The 21143-nt window shown below is 38.2% G+C and overlaps 1 protein-coding gene across 1 annotated transcript in view; it reads right to left on the reverse strand.

Moving 5' to 3' along the window:
* Positions 1-21143, reverse strand: part of SLC44A1 (solute carrier family 44 member 1) — a 50972-nt gene that overhangs the window by 16035 nt on the left and 13794 nt on the right. Inside the window, exons 4-9 of the mRNA XM_050329429.1 lie at positions 14140-14233; positions 9231-9400; positions 7459-7548; positions 5683-5810; positions 4508-4694; positions 2594-2759 (exon numbers count right to left, since the gene is read on the reverse strand). Of these exons, the coding sequence (XP_050185386.1) occupies positions 2594-2759; positions 4508-4694; positions 5683-5810; positions 7459-7548; positions 9231-9400; positions 14140-14233 (835 nt within the window). The remainder of the gene's footprint in view (positions 1-2593; positions 2760-4507; positions 4695-5682; positions 5811-7458; positions 7549-9230; positions 9401-14139; positions 14234-21143) is intronic.

The raw sequence follows: 21143 nt of genomic DNA on the forward strand, positions 1-21143 counted from the left end.
ACTCCTTCTTAGAGTGTCCATTTTTCTTTCCTATCAAGGAAGCCACTTCTATTTCTCTCTCAAACAACAGCTCTATTAACCATTTAAAGAATGGCTCTTCTTCTTTATTAGAAATCAGAGCATGATAATAAGCATATTAAAGGAACATGTGCAACACATTACAAAGATAAAATATCTCCCCAGTTTGGGAGGGATGTGAGTTTCATTCAGAAAAGGTAAAAAAAGCACAGTCTTCATTCCACGAAACTAATATCTGCATAACTTAATCCTGAGATGTTAATGATTAAAATAGGTTTACCCTGTATTTTCTTTCAGTTGGCTTTTAGAGCTTAGGGGGGGAAGCCAAATTCCTATTTAGGAGTAGAATATGCATAAATAGTTTCAATCTTATACCCAGACAACCTAAAGATTTCCATGTTTTCAGGTAAAAAGTTTCAGGTTCCTCACTTTCAGGGCAGAGTCTGTAATTGAGAACACTTTGAGGTCTGTTACTGCCTGAGTTGAAAGGGATCCATCTGGCTAAGATGAATGAACAGTGAACTTTTATAAAACATTTCTCCATGGATAACTTCATCTCATCTGCTGTGGAAAGTTGCTCATATGCAAAATAATGGGTCCAAATTAATGCCTTTTCCTTTCTTACTATGTCACTTTTTGATTACGATTGTACCTTAAAATGCAAAAAGAGGATAACAGTAGAGAAAAATGAGTATTTACTAACTTAAAATAAGATTCCTGTTATGGAATTTTAGGGTATGGTTAAAATAAAAATCATTCACCCTCAGATGTCAGAAAAATACATAAACTTATATATGAAGCATACACACTGCTAAGCAATCTATTTCAATACAATGTCTTTCTCTTTCCTCTGTATTTTCCTCACTCTTCACTCAATCTATTTTAATTATTCACAAGATTACATCCCTGTAACATCTTGTAATAATTTCATAGATATATTTCGTTGGTATATTGGAGTACTTCATCATTAATAAAACAACAGAATTTCTGACAGCACAGTAAATTGATTCCTTGCCTTTGATATTGTTTTAAAGACTAGGGCAGAAAAAGGAGTCAAATGTAATTCAAGTAACAGCTTCAATTAAAAAGACAAATCAACTAAACATTTCTGATCTGAATTATGCCACTTGAAAAACATCTACATACATTATTTAAAAACATCTATTTTTTTAAAGAACAGACCCTTAAAAGCACATGGCAGGAACACAGTATGGCTGCTGGATATCAGTACAAATTTTTACATGCAACAATCTTCACATGAAAGCCTAGAAGCAAATACCCAAACCCAACAGCTGAACCACATAAGTTAAGGATACTAATGCTCTTTGTCACTTGGGGATAGCATCACCCCAACATCTATGTGGTTTTTTCCCTTTCTTAAGTAAACTACCATTGCTAGATATCTTGTCAATGTATTGTACTCGTGCTGTTCTTTATTCAGAGGAGTTGTATTTACATCGTTTGGAAAAGACTTTGAGAACATCTGAAACAAAATTAGTTATTTAGTCACCGAACAACGATGCGGTGTTTTGTGTTTTTTGGTTTTTCTTTAAAGAAACACATGAACTACTAGATCTACACGATGTGGAGAAGTTTCATTCAACTACATCTCTACAGAGTAATAGTGTACTTTCTTCTTTCCCTTACCAAAAATAAGGCCATAGTTCTGCTCCACATACCAAAATTTAGTATTTCAGATCACTGAAGCACCATTTATTCTCATGAAATACTAACAAAGTGATCTGATATCACTTTATTTTTTTCCCTGAAAAACCTGGGTCCTAAATGGCTATTTAAGCCACATATTAATGACTTATTTAAGATATAATTTTAAGCAATATTAAGTTCAAAAAGTTTTCAAATACTAGAGACTAAAACTAAGTTTGCAGTTCTGAAACTAGCCCTTAAAGCACAATTCTTGCTTTGTAAAACCATTGCCTAATAATTAGTATTTCCTTCTTGGACAGCCAGCAGATACATGCAGAACAGCCAGCACAAAGCATGCCCTGATACACAGTTTAGTTCACAAATTTAGCAATGGAATATGGAGCTTTAACACACAGTTTATAGCATTTTTTATTTGTATATAATCTTGACATAATCTATACATAAATGATGAATCTAATAAGACCTTAAGTAATCCTGTGAAAGAAAGATTAATGACGATTAATGAAGCACTGTAAATCATTTAAAGGGCACTCTTTTGCAATTAAAATAATAATCAATTGCTTTCAATATTTTTTTAGCCTCTACAGAACTTATCAGCATTAATTATTAGTAACACAGATGACCTTCCAGGTGCATCCTGCTTTGTAAACAACCATCCATGTCTGTGCAATGTGCACACGTTACAAGGCAAATGAGCCTTCAAGTCCTAAATGTCAAGAACACCATCCATAATCAGCAAAGCAGGTATTTTAGGACTTCACGTGGTTTAAAAGGAGTCAAGACAATTTAATGGCTCCCCAGCTTTCAGAACAGAAGCAAGCATTCTCCCCAGGACCTCTGTCCCTCGTTATTTCTGCTAAATCAGTGTCTAGGCAGATCCTGGTAGAGCCATCTAAGTTGTCCTTACCTTGTAAAATAGTATGTCACAACAGCCCCTGCCACTGTCATCTGCTGACAGGCCAGGATAAACTCGCTGATCCAGATGAGTCCGACTGCATGGTACCACCACATGTATTTCAAAGGACCTACCATCCGAAATTCAACAAATCCCTCTTCGTTTGGGACAGGACTACCTAGAAATAAACGAGGGTAGAAAAGAGAACGGTGCTTACATTAGCTCATAAATAGGGAAGCATGTGGTACGTAGCAGGCCATAACCAGTTACAGCAGAACCCACCTAGCTTCTACTAGTAGTTTTAAAGGTTGTGTTTACGAAGATTGTTCTTAAGAAAGATACAGCTTTTGAGACAACCGGTATAATGGCATTTGAAAAAAGCCAACAAAAAAATATCCTGAGCGTGCTCACAATCCTGCAACATTTCCTTTAATTTTCAGCCACACGGTGCAAAACTCCACAATGAACCACCATCACACGGCAAAACTCCCTACAGTTAAACAAAATAGAAGCCTACTTCAGTCATTCTTAATTTGAGTTTGCTGCTCTGTCAGTATTATTCACTTTTGCTTGCCTTATGGTAAGTCTTCGTGCATGTATTTGAACAATGTTTGTAGTTCTAAAGCTATTTACAGGCATATGGAACAGCTGTAGAGATTCTAAACATACAGTTTCATATATTCAGAAATTCATTGACTTTTTGTCTAATGTGAACAGCAGTATCATCTACAGAGACTGACACTATGTCAGAACATTCCTAACTGATAACACTGAAGATCATGAGTGTATATAAGCCAAAAGGATAAATTAGTTTCTCCAGAATCAAGGCTAGTTGAAGGGTTCTGTCAGTAAAATACAATATTAGACTGAATTCTGCTACAGATTTAGTGTCTGTGCAGTGATCTGACTCAGAGAGTGAAGCATGGGGCTGAGACTTTCAGAGGCAAACATTTTCTGCACATAGCACAGCATGAAATGAAAACTAAAAATTTCAACAGTAATGAGAACAGGAACACATGAAGTGTTACCTCCAACCGTCACTAAGAACTCAGGATATGAAAAAATACTTCTATTTTATTATTGTGAAATAGCTTTGTGACCTGAAAAGCTGCTACTTTTGGATCGGCAGTAAACAGCACATTTCAGAATTCTAAGATTTGAATAGTGAATGATGCTCTCTGTTGCCAACAACGCACTGCAAAATAACACAGACATCTCCCATTTTAAAAAAGCATCTGCTAAGTCTTTGCTGAAGTAACTAAGCTTTGGACCTCTAGGACTGAATAATTCTAGAAGCTCTTGTCAGACCCTGAACACAAACAAAGGTTTCACCTTTTACGTTCTTCACAGTGGGCACGAATCAAGAATACATTGGCTGTTCTCAGAATACAGTGTACAAAGAGCAGAAAAATATCCCTAATAATTCTGGAATAATAATGGACACCTAAGTTACAAACAACCAAAAATTAATTCCATCATATTTACATTGTGGGAGACAGTAATTGTGTGGAACACTCCTTTCATTAGTATGCATTCATCTGTGTGAGCACTGGCTACAATACAATTACTTGGTGAGATCAGCTGCAAGATTATGCTGTTTTTAACTTGCTTGTGTAAAATTAGATGGAATTATTGAAAAAAATTGTTGTAGAAGCTGTATTAACAGAGTCGTGTGGTTTGCAACGTGCCAACTTGAATCAAAATAAAAAGCTGGTCTAACACACAAAGTACCATGTTAGAATGCAGATTCAAATGCACAATAACTTTCTTGAAACAACTGTTTTGAAGTCAGTGAAGCAGGCAGGAACAGAAACACAACAGGTGGGCATTTTTTCTTAGAGGTTCCCACATGCTTTTTAGCCAACTCTACTTGAAACCATACAAAAGCTAGGTGAAATTTATTTAAAATAAGCAACAGATGCTTACCTGTAGTACCAAGGAAAAGCAGGACTGTGATCCAGTATGCCCAGAAGAGGATAAGCACAAAGAATGTCCAAAATGGCTGGAAGACTAGCAGTGGCAGGTGAATGAAGACCTTGCCGGCCACGTGGAACAAGGCAATGGTGAGAGCTACTCGTTTGCGCATTATTAACATGATCAAGAACAAGATAACCTGGAGGGAGAAGTTTCCAAATCACATTTTAGAGAACCGAAAAATAAGAAAGCTATTATTTCACAAAGCTAGGATATTCAAACACGCCAAGTTTAAGACATTTATAGGGTCACAAAATCAAAATGTAAAACCTCTACCAGCTTCTTCTGGTGATAAATTATTTTCCAGGTTATACTTTCGTGGAATTCCAATCTCACAATTATGTATCTGAAATCATCATCAGCCTTAGGCTGATGAGATTAGACTAGATTCTATCCTCAATTATGTTTTACAAACCAGTGAAATCAGCAAGTTTTAACAAAGAATACAATTTAACATTTATATCTGACCATGGCGTGGTGGTCTTTGTAGCATGTATGTATTTATAGTAATGCAGGGAGTAAGAATTTAGGAGGTGGAATAGAGAGGGACCTTTGGATTAGGAAGTGAAACAACAAGAAGAGCAAAAGAGGGAGTCTACAGTTCCTGGGAAGTTAGTCAAACATTGTCAAACTTTAAAAGTAAAGTCAGTGACTATGAAATTAACAGCGAGGCCCGGACCAGATAACCAGTGTTAGTATTTCAGTTCTGTAAACAGAACAAATTTGGGGACAATTAATTTCAAGAAGTAGGAATGTCCTAAAGGCTTTTAGATACACTAAAATGACTAAGTACCTCTGAACTGGGAACCTAAGAAAATATCTTTGGATTGGCAGTCCAATATTGTACCTATTCTTGGAAGTCCCTGTGGACATTTTACAGTAGACGAAAGTAGCTGCAGGGTTTAGAAGGTCTCTCCTGACTCAAAATCAGATATTAGGGAACAGTTCCTGAAAGTTAAAAAAAATAAAATAACAAAATAAAAAAAAAAAATCACTGCAACAGAACTTGTGGCAGAAATAAACTGTTCAAAATCATCTGCAATAAAAACCTTTCACCTGAATAAAAAAAATTAGAGGCCAAAAGGAAGTCAGAACGAGAAAATAGTACACTCATTAGCAAAGCATACCGTGAAGACTGTAGCTGCAATGGCATAGATCAAGAGAGCCTGAAGATTGTCTTTGGCTATTTGAGTCTCAAGAGCACTGGCAGACATTCGTTTCTTAGCATAGAGCCACCACAGGACTCCTGTGCCACCTGTGTTTTAGTGAGAAAGAAGAAAAGGATAAATGAGTGATGCCTCCTCTGTATGACACAGCCATAATACCTAGTCCCAAAGAAACGAAACAGTCCCTTGTTGTAAGTCTAGTCTGGTACAGAATACTCAGGGACCACTGATGCTCAGCCCAACAGGAACTTCAGGGGAGGGAGAAGTGCTCAGTTCTCCTCTGCTGCCCTCCTCTCAAGTGAATATACTGTTTTCACAGTCTCACCGCACTACAACTTAAGAAACTTGCAGAACGTTGACTCCGTGTTTTACGGTAAAGTGCATGAAAGGACTAGCTCATGAGGAGCCCTAACAATGAAAAACACAGATCCCACTAAAGGAGTAAAGAATTATATGAACAGATGGTATATATGTGAATAATAATACAGGGAGTAAGAATTTAGGAGGCAGAACTTAGAGGGACTTCTGGATTAGGATGTGAAGTAACAACCAAACAAGGAGTCTACAATTCCTGAGAAGACTAATCAAAACAAAAAGTATCAGCCTAATGCTGGCAAAAGCACCTGAGGTTAATGATACATAGGGACAATTGTTTCAGACAATATCAAGGGCAGTGGGAAAAACAACAGTAAAAAGCACAGGAGGCTAATAACGTGTGGTACTTATCATCTAACCACTTGTACAAAATCCTAGCCTTATTGCCAGATATTATTCTCCTATTCCAGCTGTCTTTCTGAGGCAGAACTTTTCCAAAGGACAGGTCTCCTGCCCCTCAGCGATATAACCTCTCCCCTCTGATACATTTCTTTTATCTTCTGAGTATTCTTCTGTGTTCTCCTGTTATTTCTGAATCAAATGCATAAGCTTAGCAGGGGGGTTGTGCCAGATGAGCTTCTGTGGTTCTTTCCAACCTTAAGCATTGTGTGATTCTGTGATCACAAGTTTATGCTGAAGGTACCCTGTTCAGGTCTAAAATGAAGAATGCTCTTTTTGCATCTCCTAAACAAACAGTGAAGACAGAATAAGTAGTACGTCTCACAAATAACTGGTTCTTATTCCATTTCTGTAATGGATGAAACTTTTTAGAACATGGTAACAGATGCCAATAAGATAAGTCACTCAGCATAGTTGATCAGCTTCTAAAGAGAATATCAGTGAAAAGAAAAATCTATTTTTTTCCTTTTCTGGGGTCACAGGCCCTGAGACCAATGAGCAGAAAAGCAAAGTGAGCCTGAAAAAATACAGAAAGTCTGCTGATTTTTTTCCGTCCCTTGCATACATGAACTGCAAAAATTAAATCACTAGTGCTTCCTAATATGATTATTCTGCTTTTGTTCCTTCCCTACAGTCATCTGCCCATACATTTTGGCTTAGCTACTGAGTAACATAGAAAACTTTAGTTTTACAAATGTAAAAGTTATTGTGACAAAATAAGGCTATTTTCATGCAAACTGCATCATCTTGAGGTTGTGCAAATATCCAAGGAGCAACGCAGTCTCTGAGAGAGGACTGCAATTACTAAGGTGGCATTTTTTATGTGTATCTTGAAAGGCACTCAATCGAAAGCTGAAGGGAAATGCACGGTCCAAGATCTGTGCAGGATGCAGCTGTCCTGAGGGCAGGGAGCACAGAGATTAGAACTGGGCACTCAGAAACTGGGGGACAAACAAGACTTACCAAGTGATCCCAGAATGACAAGAATTGTTACAATCCAGACAAGTACTCTTGAAATGTACCTTATTATAACCATCAAAATCATGGACAGCACTGCAAAAGAAGACAAATAAAATAAGCAGAGCAATTACTTCAGGTAGAAACAGCCTTCCTAATTTTCCCACTGTGCTAAGACAACTGCCTTCCAACAGAATTTTTACACTAAGATTTCTTTTTCGTGGCTTACGAACTCACTGAACAAGTAATTAATAAAATTAGGCACCTCTACAACTTCTGCTTTGATACTGTTGATTAAAACAAAGAGAGCATAAATACACTCACATGACACATTAAATACAAGACATAATGTGTGCATACAGACAGAGAGGTACTTGGACAATGACCAAACAGACAGCAAGACATGATAGTAGTTTGAGTTTGGTAACATGAGCACACCTCCTGAGGACCAGAGCAGAATTTGCACTCAAATACTCTTGTCAAACAAGTGCAGTTAATATGATGCCTGTGTGTTGCAAAATGTCATGCCAGTCATGGGTAAAAAACTATTACAGCCAACTAAGTGAGTGGTGTGTGCAAGTGCACATTCATATTTTTACATATATATGTTTGTATTCAGCAGTTACATGAAAGCCACTGGAACCTGGCTTTCTAAATCACAGTCTAACCCACTGTCTTAAAATAAATAAATTCTGTTTAACTATGAAGTTATGCAAACTATTTTTTAAATTAACTGTATGTAAACTCTGTACTAACTTCTGACTCTAACTGAACAGTAGCGCTGCTAATGAGCCACCAGCTTTTAGATTCTGAACAGTCTTTCTACCATTATCAACTGTAGCTATCAAGATAGAAGAATAAACAGCTTTCCATTTACAGTTGAAAACATACACAGTGGTTTTGTGTGTGTGTCTTTTTTTTTAATGGTGTCTAACACCCTCTTTTCTTTACCACACACTGCTCACATACATGGCTACTATCTTGATCCTCCCATTTCAGTATTTCAGACTTTATACTTGGTATGAGTAAAGTAGGCTCACTAGGTAAGCAATTTATGTGAGTGGGTAACATTCCATCTTAAACAACTAGACTTGGTTAAAGCAACACTTAGCCCAATGCCAAGTGTCACTTTACAGGCATCTCACAACTATAGAAACTGTTCAGCACCTCTATACTGCTGAGAATTTCTGGCTCTTCAGACAAGGCTGAGATTTCAAAGGCCTGAAGTTTTAAATTTTGGGGGGAAAGGGAGGAAGAAACATACAATACAACAAGTAGGTACCTAACTTTCTTGTTTTCCCTCTGATAGTTCTCATATCCCTGCATAAGTATGTCAAACAAAACAAACTAAATCCCCTACATTCAACAGGAGTGTGTTGTTGTGTATTTCTCAGCCTGTTCTTCCTATCTGGAAAGGGTTTATTTGGATTTGGATTGGCAGAAGATGACAACTGCAAATGGGAAAGGGGAATATTATAATAAAAATTAGGAAAATGGAGATGCTGTCTTAACCATATCAAAACTTATGTTAGCTAATCAACAGCCACACGTCCTCTATCTTGTAATCAGTGGAAGAGAAATAAAAACAGGAATGCATATGTATATTTCTTCTGAAAAAGTTACCCAGCTGTCAAATAAAATTTTAAAAAAGCATTCTGAATAATTTCTAAGGGCTCATTGCTATTATACATGGTTTTTGCTCATATTGTGGTAGAGGGTGTTAACAGTCTCCTAATGCAGTACACTAAGAAATAGCTAGTAATGAGAAAAACAATTACCTAGTGATAACAAGCAAAGTCCCATTATAATCTCTTTGCTGGTCATAACTCCACTAATCAGCCTGTGTAAGACACTACTGTCACTGACAAAGGTGATCAGGGCCTCTGCAAACTTGGCATAGCAGGAAATGTTCACAGGAGCACAGCGATGGAAGAATGGAATAGGTGCACTGGTGACACAAGAAAAAAAAAATCAGAAAAAAAAATTACTCCTACTTAATATAAATGCCACATCAACACACAAATGAAAGGTGAATAGATGCAATCATTCCACCCTCATAACATCATAACCAGAAACCATGCGCTGAATGCACAAGTGCCGCTGGAATGAGGATGATCATAATGGGAAGTGATGCAGTTCTTACAAATAACCCTGTGAGACTGGAGTACACATTCCAACAGGAAATTATTACCCTCCCACCGTTAAATGACAAGGCTCAGAAAATGTATGTTCCTATTTCCACTTAAACATCTCTCACTCAAGTGTCAGGCGGTGAACCAGCAATTGAAACAATGCCTTTCACTCATGTTTGAATAAAATACTGGCCCTTATATGCAGCAAAAGAAATCACAGAATTACAATACTCCTCTTGTAAGCATACATTTTGTGCTAAAGGACATCAGCATTTACAACTGCTGCCAAGCAAAACCAGCATATTTATTCCTAGCTGTTCCCCATATTAAACTCGTTCTTGTATTAAAGATTACAAGCACAGTGTTTACTTTCATTAACTTTGTTAAAATTACGCAGAATATGCAAGGATGCTTCTATTGTTTTCAAACATTTTGGAAGCACCCTCCAAAAAACTACTGAGAGTACGCATTAAACTTTGCAGAATGCCCAGCAGAACCTGTAATTAAGTCCACCAGAGAAAGATACAAGACAGTAAAAACTTTAAAAGTGGGTAATTTTACTTTCTAAATGTTTCTCACTAGCTGTCTTTCTTGCTCATAAGCCATGTCAGATCTCAAAGTGGCCTATTACATCATTTGATCAATTCCCAATTACATTTCAGACATGAATTACATGTTCCTTCCTGTAATTGGATCCCATGAAAGAAATGTCTTTCATATTATGTCAGTCTTCTCTTCCAACCTCTGTATTTGTTTCAACCTGCCCAATTTTCCTTACTTAAAAGATTTCAGCGGACTGCAGCAGCAATGCACATAATCTTCTGCAGTTTCCCTATTTCAGTAATGACCTATAAACCAGCAATTTTCTGTCCTCGATAACTACTTTTTAAGCCCATGCCTTTCCAAAATTCTAACCATCATTTTAAACACGTAGTGAGTAAAGCAGCTGCCTTAGGCACATCTTTTCTGTACATTGCCTTTTCTGGGGAGAAAGGATGACATGCTGAAAACCATTCATGTGTAATTACTCTGTAAAGAAATTGGGAGAAATTATGATCACCTGCTATACTTTAGTAATTAGTAGATCCTATGTTTTTGTTTAAAGTCACTGATGATTGCAAATCTTATTGTTCTAGACTTACTGCGCTGAGTAGGTAAATGCATTTCGAAATGCTCACACTGATGGTCTACTTTTGCAGTAATGAAGACAGCAGTTAAGCACAGCAAAAAAGTAATTGTGAATTAGTCACAGTTGTTAAAAAACAAATTAAACCCATAATGATGGCTGCCCTATTTAAAAGGCAGCCCATGTATTCTTTCAGCCTCTTACAACATAACCTATTTTGGAATATGCAGCATACTGCAGCTCATTATATGCAGTATTACTGGAAAAGACTGAAATTTGAGAGGTTTATTTAATTGTTAACTGCTACAATGTTGCAGGAAGCCTAGAGCATTTAGAACTTGTCAATACCAGTAATAGAACTCAAATTTTGAGCTGGAAGCAGGCAAAAGAGTGTCATTCCTGCATCCAAACACAAAAGTATCCATTTTGAAAAAAGAACTAATTGGATTAAAGTACTCTTCCAAAATATATTCCAGCAGAGAAAAACATGCTTTTTTCATCACCATTTATACTATTGCTCATCTAATATTCCTTAACCTATAGCAACTTCACTAAATATTTTAAGCTACCTATTTTCATCTGCAGTGATTAATTGCTAACTTTGTTTTAATTAATAATAAAAAAAATGAGGTTAGTGGTTTCTACAAGCTTTCTTGAGCAAATGGGACTCCTGAAAATCCACCTGAGATCTGCTGCTGCTTCAGTGGTTTTGACTGAATGAGTGAGGTGAAGTGTCTTAAAAAAAAATACAACAATAGATCTGTTCTCCATGACCCATCTATTTTATGTGGCCTCTTGATTATATCTTGGTATTTAACCTACTGAAAATGAATTACAAATTTTTAAGAATAGCAACATGATGTTTATTCAAAAGCAAGAACGAATAAAGTTCAAGCCAGCACACAATGGCCTTAGAAGTTGTATTTCTAAAGCAGTATTCAAATTAAGTTGGAGATCCATCTGATTATTCAAGTACTAGATTCCAGAGAGTTTTTCCCTCTTGCTACTGCCCCTGGGCAAATACAGCAACCTGTGTGAGGGGAGCCTGGTTGGAATGCCACTGTTAGCTGCTCTTTATAACCCCCACAGGGCAGCCCCTCAGCACAGCTCGGCACAGCTCAGCACATCTGGCTGACAGATAAATGCTGAAGGGACTGCACAGGTTTTCCTCCAGGATCCCCTGAACAGTGAAGTCATGCTCTCCTGAGGCTGATACAGGCTGGGTAGGGTTTCTGGAAGAAACATGGACGGCTGACTGCACTGCCCTGTCGGAGTTGGATATAACGCCCTGGATGGTAAGAACGCACTGAGAGCCTCAGCTGAAGGGTGTGAAGAAGTCTGGTCATCAAACAGAAAACACCAAGGGACAGTCCTCACACCACGTGCTCCTTCCCTTCCATGTACGTCGTGGGAATCAGACGGTCCATAACTCTTGACAGATTGTGCTGGTTTTGGTTGGGGTAGAGTTAATTGTCTTTGCAGTGTCTAGCATGGGGCTGTGGTTTGGGTTTGTGCTGAACACAGGGTTGATATGATAATACAGAGATGTTTTTGTTATTGCTGAGCAGGGCTTACACAGGGCCAAGGCCTTTTCTGCTTTTCACGCTGGGGAGGGATTTGGGGGTGCCTGGGGGGAGAGACAGCCAGGACAGGTGACCCAAACCAGCCAAAGGGATATTCTAGGTCATACGACATCATGCTCAGCATCTAAAGTGGGGTGAAGAAGGAAGAAAGGGGGGGATATTTGGAGTCATGGTGTTTGTCTTCCCAAGAAACCATTACGTGTTATATACTGATGGGGCCTTGCTCTCCTGGAGATGGTTGAACACCTGCCTGACCATGGGAAGAAGTGAATTAATTCCTTGTTTTCCTTTGTTTGTCTGTGTGGAGCCACAGCTTTTCTCATTTTCACCCTTCTGATGAACCAAGACTGGTTTAACCCAGATCAAATCTGAGTGTTAAGTAAGCTCTCCATGAGTGTCTCAGTTTACAAGGTGTTGAGTTTTCATTTGGTTGCCTCAACAAATGACTGATTCCATTTCTCCTCCAAATTACACAAACTTACTAAAATTATTTAACTATAAAAACCTTAAGAAGGTTGCTTTACGGATACAATGTTGGCCTTTTTTTTGCCTTAGGGTACTAATCTCAAAAATACTCAAACATCGTGTACATTTTAGTAATATCACACAGAAATGGGAAAATACACCACTTACACTTTTTTTAAAATAACTCTTAGGGTCATTTTTGTGAGGAATTTACACAGCATCATTAGAGCTCTGTCACACTGCTCTATCCCTCTGTTTTCTTATTAAGCCATATTCACTGAGAGTGAATGACATGGGAACACACAATGAGAAAAGTCAATATAATTCTGGCAAAAATTAAGACTAACAAGCCTTTTCAGTATGCAAGCTGGCACTGAAGTTTCCATTTGGTTTTGTATTACTGCTATAACAGCTGCTTAGCTGCATGGAATATGAATCTACTATGAGGAACACTGAAAAAAAAAGTTAGTATTTCAGATGCCACTAATTATCACTACAGTACAAAAAAGATATTCACTGGAAACACTACATGTAAACAAGAAAGACTTCAAACAGAATTTTCTAGAACTGACACAAATATAATACTTACTAAAACCATAACAGAAAACTATTCATAGGAAATGACTTGCAGTTACAACCCACTAATGAGCATGTTTGAGAAGCTAAACTTTGAGAAAACACAACATGGTTCTTCTGGAGTTAGTGGAATTACTGACAGAAGGGTGTGCACAACAGCTTACAGATCACTTCTTTTCTCAGTAACACTCATCTCCACAGGTCCAGCGAGCACAGCTGGAAGAGTTTATTAAGCTATCAGCTTTTCTATCCTATTTCACAAAAAGCAGTCTAATATAACATTTAAGACAATAAAATTCAAAATTATCTGTTTATAAAATACAGTCATCTCTTTGGTGCTTGACTATCCTCCTATTAGTCATCTGGGGACTAACAGAGTAAAAAAATGAAGCAATTTTTGTCTGGCTGGCTGAGGTAAGGTAAAAGAAGTGAATGCTGCAGAGAGCTGTGTGGCCCTATATACGTTCTCCTCCCAAAGACTGAAAGTGTTTCATAATTGTTCCTGATCTCATTGCTGACAGGCACCTGGCTATACATAGGGTGAAAGGCACTAGAGCAGCTGATACAGAACAGTGTTAGTTACATGAGACAGAAGAGAACCTGAAGACAACCAGCTCAATACCCTCAGTAACACATGCATGGATAGTTTGGGTTTTTCTTTGAAGAGTTACTTTCATAACCTTTTAAAAACACACTAAAACATCTGGTAAGAGCAAATGTGTGCTGTGTATTTTCTAAAGAGCTGTCACAATCAAAACAAACCTCCGCTCCCTCCATCCCCAGTCAGACAAGATGTTAATATTACCTCTCTGGAACGGGATATTTAGGACATAACTTGGCAGCCCTTGGGTCTGTAGTATATTCTGATGACTGCAGTTCATAGCTACACAGAGTAGATCCTGTTGAAAAGGAAAAAAACAATATTGATGTGGGGAAAAAATAAAAATCCAGCATTCATATTCTTTGCAAACGGTATTAAAACTGATACAGGTCCTGATTCTGCACCTCTTCATGCTATTACCATGAGGTTTTGCTGCAGTTCCTCCTGTAATGTAGTGGTGAATCAAACTCAACACAGTCTTCAGTGAAACAGAATGACACTCTCCACCTAGCTTTTGGTTTTCATAAGTTTGGGTATTTGAGTGAAAAAGGCTGATTCACAATGCAGATCAAAAGAGAAGGAGACAAAGTACTTTGAAATCACCCTCCCCTGCTATTCCACCACGCTTTTTCTGATTGTTTTTAATGCATGAACATTGCAGAACACAACATTCATGACAGAAAGAAAATGTTCTTGACTTTGGGTTGCGTTTTTTTTTTCATGTTTTCAAAATACAACCACTCTACAGATTTCAGGGAGAGGAATAAGGAACTGAAACTGATGGAGTTAGAAAGTTGGCTGAAAAATAACAGGAGCTCTGCATTAGATATCCAGATCTTCTAACAGAGCTGAACTCTCTCCATAAACAAACAGCACAATAAAGATCATGTTGCCTGTAACAAAATTCAAACACAATTTAAGTTTTTTTATACTTGACTCTTGCCTAATGGAAGTACCCTACCTAGGAGAGATTTCTTTCCATTTATCTATAATCAAGACACTGAAGATCTGACCCAATGCTTCCAGGAATACAGCAACAGCTAAATCAGATTGGAGCACTGGTATCTCAGACACTGCAGAGGTAAGAAAGTCTCCAATGATATAAGCTGCCTATGTGAAGACAAGTTTCCTCCCAAGCTTGTTTGCTAATAGATTGCTTATTTCCTAGTGCAAGTGCCCTGAATACATAGTTTTTAGTGTCATTTTTCTTAATAAAGACTTATCTTAATCTTGGTCATCAACACAAATATTCCATTCTTTCCATTATGAAAGACTCATCTTCAGAAACACTCTGTAGAAGACAGTTCTACAAACCAGGTCTGGATAATGCATACACACTACTACCCAAAATAAGCCAAGACTTCTGACAAATAATTTTATTTTAGCCTCTTATGTAGCATACTTCTACAGAAGTATTAACTGTAGAAATTGTACAATATTATTTGCAGAAACTTTGTTTACCATTGCTACGTTTCTACCTCTGTGAAGAGACCTCTTATATTTACAGACTGAAAGAGGAGAGACAGAGCAGCTGAGCAGGCTATCTCATGCAGTCTCTGGAACACTACTTAAATACCACTTCCACAAAGCAGTTTTTTGAGCGCCAGTCCAAAACATCAACTGCACCACTGAAGAAAGCTAGGTTTCCTGCAAAGAGAAGGTATCTGGAAAAACACATTATATATATTTTCAATTATACTGTTTATATGCCTGTACTTCTTTGTGCAGAAGACAATTTTTTAAGAAAAGAGAACTCGTTCATCAATAAATAAGTTTGCATTTTATAAGGTGAGAGGGGGAAGAATGAACTGCTCTGTCAAACCTTTCACTCCGTATTTGTTATTCTGGGTTTGTAGAGACTGTCTTAGCACAGCCAGTCTTATTATTGCTGTTGGAACTTGCAAGGCCTACAAAAGTTTAAAGAAGCATTCGAGTCATCTACCTTGTAGAGATAATTAGTTTACCAAAGACTTGACTTTTATTCCTAACTTATATTACTCATAAATGTTTCAAAAACACTATGAGTAGGATACAGAGAACTCACTAAAAAAAAAAAAAAATTAATACATTCTTTGCTTTCTACAGCAATGTACATATTTCTTCTGGAGAAACCATTAGGCAAATGACAGCAAACTGTCCTTTAAGGATTGGATTTCAGATCCCAATATGTAACCTTAAAGAAAAAGACCTCTGAACTATGCAGAGCATCAGTTGTTGGGACACTGGTGAGCACACAGATGGTCCCACAGTGCTGTATTTTGTGGTTTCACCTACAGAGTGGTTTCACCCAGGGACACAACACAGCTGTTTCATGGTTTCTTTTCAATTAATAGAGCTGCTCCAGCCATTAGAATATATTGGAACCATGACTGGAGCAAAGTATCTCAAAAGACAAACTTTGAACCTTAACCTAGCCGTAGGAACTTCTTTCCTAAGTTTCCTTTCTGTTTCGCCTAGGCTTGGATTAGCAAGGTGTTGAACAGCCATTATCTCTGGCATTCCTAGAAAGCAGCTGTATTAAGCACAAATTGCATAAAGATGCTGTAGAAAGCCAGGACTCTTACTTCAAAGATTCTTTCCAACTGAGAACTCAAATTTTTAAAGGTCTTCTGTGCTCAGAAGACACAGCACACAGAACAAGACGCAATACCCTGCTTTCCACATCAGTACAGTAAATAGGAAGGTCCAAACTAACCCGAGGTAGTTAGACAAAAATACTTCTAAGACCAGAGCTCCAATACAGCTCTCCTTGCTGTATTTGCTGTCTTGTAAATAAATACATAGACCCCTGCTGAAGCAGCATCACTATCAAGAGTTTACAGCCTGAGAAATGGCTAAGACTTCCTAAGTCATCCAGTAAGAGGGGCAGCTTCACAGAGGGAACCACTGACATTTACTGCCTGAATTACACTAGTGAAAAGCACACCAGGAGAATTGGATCCCATTCTGGTAGCTCAGCATTGACTACCCATCTATCAACACTTACTAACAGGGATTAAAACTGTCCTTACTTTCAGATCTAGAAACATGGACTCACATTCAGAGCAAAGGAATAAAGCAGAAAGATGAAGAACTACACAGAGATACCTGGGATGGCTTCATTTCCAAGAGCAGAAGTCACTTTAGGGGTTTTAGAAGTATGTTGTGTTTAAGTCTGTTCAAGCCATGGCTCCAAGCAGCTCCATAAACCCCTCTTCACAGACACACAGCAAAGCACAGCCCGAGAGACTAGAAACCACAGTTTTGATAAAATAACTCGTATGACCTTCCATATGCAGTCACAGGCTCACCATTCTGACACTGTGCATGTATTGTGCACATGTGACATGACGACACGTGTGACACGTTTAATGCTTTCTTTGCCTCTGTCTTCAACTGATGATGGGCTAAGAGAGTCTCAGTGCCCAGAGCTAGAGGACCATGGCTGGGAGAATGATAAACTCCCAGAAGGATAAAAAGTTGTCCGGGATTAGCTGCTCCAGGGTCCCAATAAGCCTGTGGGGCTTCATGATGGGATTCATCCAAGAATCAAAGAACTGGCTGCTGTCACTGCAAGGCCTCTCCTGATGATTTTTTGAACCGTCTTGGGGTTCTGGGGAGGACCCAGTTGAGTGAAAGCCGGCTAACATTGTCCCAGTTTTCAAGAAGGGCAAGAAGGATGGATGACTCTGTAAACTACAGACCTGTAAGTCTCACTTTAGTACCTGCTAACTGAAGATTATTCTAGGACTTAGTAAAAAGCACCTGAAAGACAGCACATTTATCAGTCACAGACAGCACGGCTTCATGACAGGAAAGTCTTGCATGGCAAAACTAATTTCCTTTTATGACAAAGTAACCCATCTAGTCGATCAAGGAAAGCCAGTTAATGTAATCTTTTTGGATTTCAGTTAAATACTGTCACAAGACCCTTCTGGACAAAATGACCAGCACACAGCTGGACTCGGGACTTGAATTATGGTAAGTAAGTTTGTTGGCTTGCTCAGTCTGGAGAAGAGAGCAAAAAGAGAAGAGATTGAAAGGAAATCTCATAGCAGTCTACGGTTTCCTCATGAGGGGAAGAGAAAGAGCAGACACTGATCTCTTCTTTGTGGTCACCAGTGAGAGGACCAAGAGAATGCTTGAAAATGTGTCAGGGCAGGTTTAGGCTGGATATTAGAAAAAGATTCTTCACCCAGAGGGTGTTTGGGCACCAGAACAGGCTCCCCAGGGCAGTGGTCAAGGCACCAAGTCTGCTGGAGTCCAAGAAGCATTTGTACAATGCTCTCAGGCACATGGTGTGATTCCTGGGGTGTCCTGTGCTGGGCCAGGAATTGGACTTGACAATCTTTGTGGGTCCCTTTCAACTCAGGATATTCTACGATTCTATGATGACTGATAACTGACTTCTAAAAGAACAGTAGAGATTACAGATAAAAAACAAAATCTTATTCCATTTCAAGCATTTGCTCCTTAGCAGGGAACATCCTATTAATCCACCATTACCTTAAGTCCTCTAACACAGGAATCAAACCCCAGGTAATCACAGAATCTGAAATGTGCAGAAATGTTAGCAGGAGTGAGGCTGTATGAACCATGACTCCTCACCTCTGACTTTCACCCCAGTCCTAATTCTTCTTGAGTTCTGGGTGTTTTATGACTAAGTGTCACCAAACAGAACTCAGCTAACATTGTGAATACATGACTCACAGATGATTAAGCTTGACCAACCCATGCAATATAGGCTACAGTATGATATTGATACTGACAGAAGTGGAGTTCACCTGTATTCAAGAAGGCTCACAGACTCTCACAAGGGCAAAATTGATAACTCTTTTCTACTTTTTTCACTCCAGAGTTTGCCTCAAACCTGTCAAACTCTATCACCTCTAAACTGTTAACCTGAACCACATTACCCCTTCAAAGCTTCATGCAATGAGACAACAGACAACTTGGTACACTACCAGTAACTGGATAATATCTTTGCATATTATGGACTACCAACACAGCACAAGAAAATGGGAGCTGAAGACATGGCCTCATGCATCTGGCTGCTGCAAATTCCACAGCCAAAAACCACAGAACTGGTAGGGTGCCAAATGCTACTTCCACGGAAGTAGTGAAAGTTCTGCCAGTAACAGAGAACACTGCTGTATGACCTCAGAAAAAGCGTGCCTATGGCAAGTAACAACCCAACCCTCTCTTCTGAACTCCTGCCAAGTGTAAAAAGGTTCAGATTATCATGAAAGGAACCACCCACACTGATGTTGACCAGACTTTCTTCATTCTTTGACTGCTATGTCTGACAATAGTAATTGTAACCCGTCTACAGCTATAGGAAGTAATTCTACTTAGAACACAAGCACTAAGCATACATAAAGTTTAGGCTTGTATAAATTCCCTGTTAACCTATGTGTTTTCAGAACAACAAAAACATTCCAAGAGCATACACATTCGATCATATTTGATGCTTCATTTAGGAATGAAGTAGCATTGAGTTATGTACAGAATTGTATCAGAGCTGGAAATGAGCGAGAAAACAAGAACTCCACTTCTTAGCCACAAGCTTGAATATGGTCTAAAGTAGTAGTAAAATAGAAACACCAGAGGACTGTACAGACACAGCTAAATGTTGCAGCTATGCCTCTCACAAATCATGCAGGAATAGTGTCAGAAGGCTAATTAAGGATAGAGCTGAACATTAACACCTAAAACCCTGATTTCTAGGCTCTAGAAGAACCTAGCAAAATAGTGAGGCCTTGAGATGAGCAAAAAGGCATAGGACAGAGCACTCTGTAGTCAGGACATCTCAGACTAGTATGACAGAATTATTCTCAGCAAAGAAAGCAAGCTTCATTCTCTAGATCTATCCACTGCTGCCTTCCAGAAACACAGTGTGTGTTTTAAAGGAAGGAAAGTAAGGGTTTTACATGCCTACACTCCTAGTTGTTGCACAGAGACATACCACCACTTCTTTAAAACAACAAGCATCAGAGAGCAGGAGAAATTACAGGTTGTTTTTTTAAACAGATGTGGGACTGAACTGAATGGATTTTCCAACACCTGCAAGAGTGTTCCAAGAAAGATCCAGCATATAACCCCACTAGTTATATCCTCGAATGTCTCTAGAATTGAAGACCACAAAGAGAACAACTGTGATGGCTAAGCACAGTTGCTCTTACAACTAACAGTATGTGCAAAAAACCAACAACCAACCAACCAACCAAACAATAAAACACCCTAGATTCAGAATTTGCATGTGTCTTTTCAATTGTAATTAAAAACCCAAGACAATACTCTTCATTTTTCCCCATTTGTATTAACAGTACAGAAATGTGAATACAAATATTAATTTACCCATTCCTCCACTCTTATTTCTTCCAGAGCTAAATAAAACCAGCTACTCTGGAATCAAATTAAAACTCCATCTAGTCAAGTAGCAGATGTTTCTCCTACTGTATCTTTAGCTCTGCACCGCTTAGAGGTCAAGGATATTCTTGAGTACTAACCTGCTACTAAATATCCAAACAGTACTCTTCTAACAATTTATCCTTCTGTATCTGAAATATCCTCATGGCAGTACGTTTTGTAAATCAACCAACTCGTGTGGAGAAAAATCTTTCATGATTAGTAATTTCATTTTTTACCTCTATTTTCACAATAGTCAGGTTATAAGATCAGAGAATAATATTTTTTTCACATTCTTTTAAGCTGTTCCTGCTTTCAATGACCGTATTGTTCCTGACAGTTTTCTCTTTTCCAGGTAGAAGAATCCTTTATTATCGTAATCCTCGTTTCCCTTGTGTACACACACAGTATGTGTATACGTACTGAGAATATATAAGTGTGTGTGTTTGTGCCTAATTTAAAAAAAAAAAAAAATTGCCAAGGAAGGACCAGAACACAGGTTTTATGATGCCAACAGAGATGGGTTTACACAAAACCCAGTCCCTCTCCACAATTAATAAAAATTACATTTTGGACAATGCTGTGCCTCCACCTAATCCTCTTGTGATCCTTGGTAGCTTCACAATCTCTTTCCCAAGTACAAACAGCCATTTTAAATTAAAACACTATATGCACAATGATGGTTGTTTCCCACCCCTTCATTCTGGGAGAATTCCTTTTGATTTGACACCTTATTCCACTGCAATTGATAGCAGGTTTTTTTTCCATATAGTTCTAAATAATTCAGTAGTCACAGCAAGATTTATTACCTCAATGTTTCT

The sequence above is a fragment of the Myiozetetes cayanensis genome, unplaced genomic scaffold (assembly GCF_022539395.1).
Source record: "Myiozetetes cayanensis isolate MyiCay16 unplaced genomic scaffold, myiCay2020 scf4, whole genome shotgun sequence".
Taxonomy (NCBI): Eukaryota; Metazoa; Chordata; class Aves; order Passeriformes; family Tyrannidae; genus Myiozetetes; species Myiozetetes cayanensis.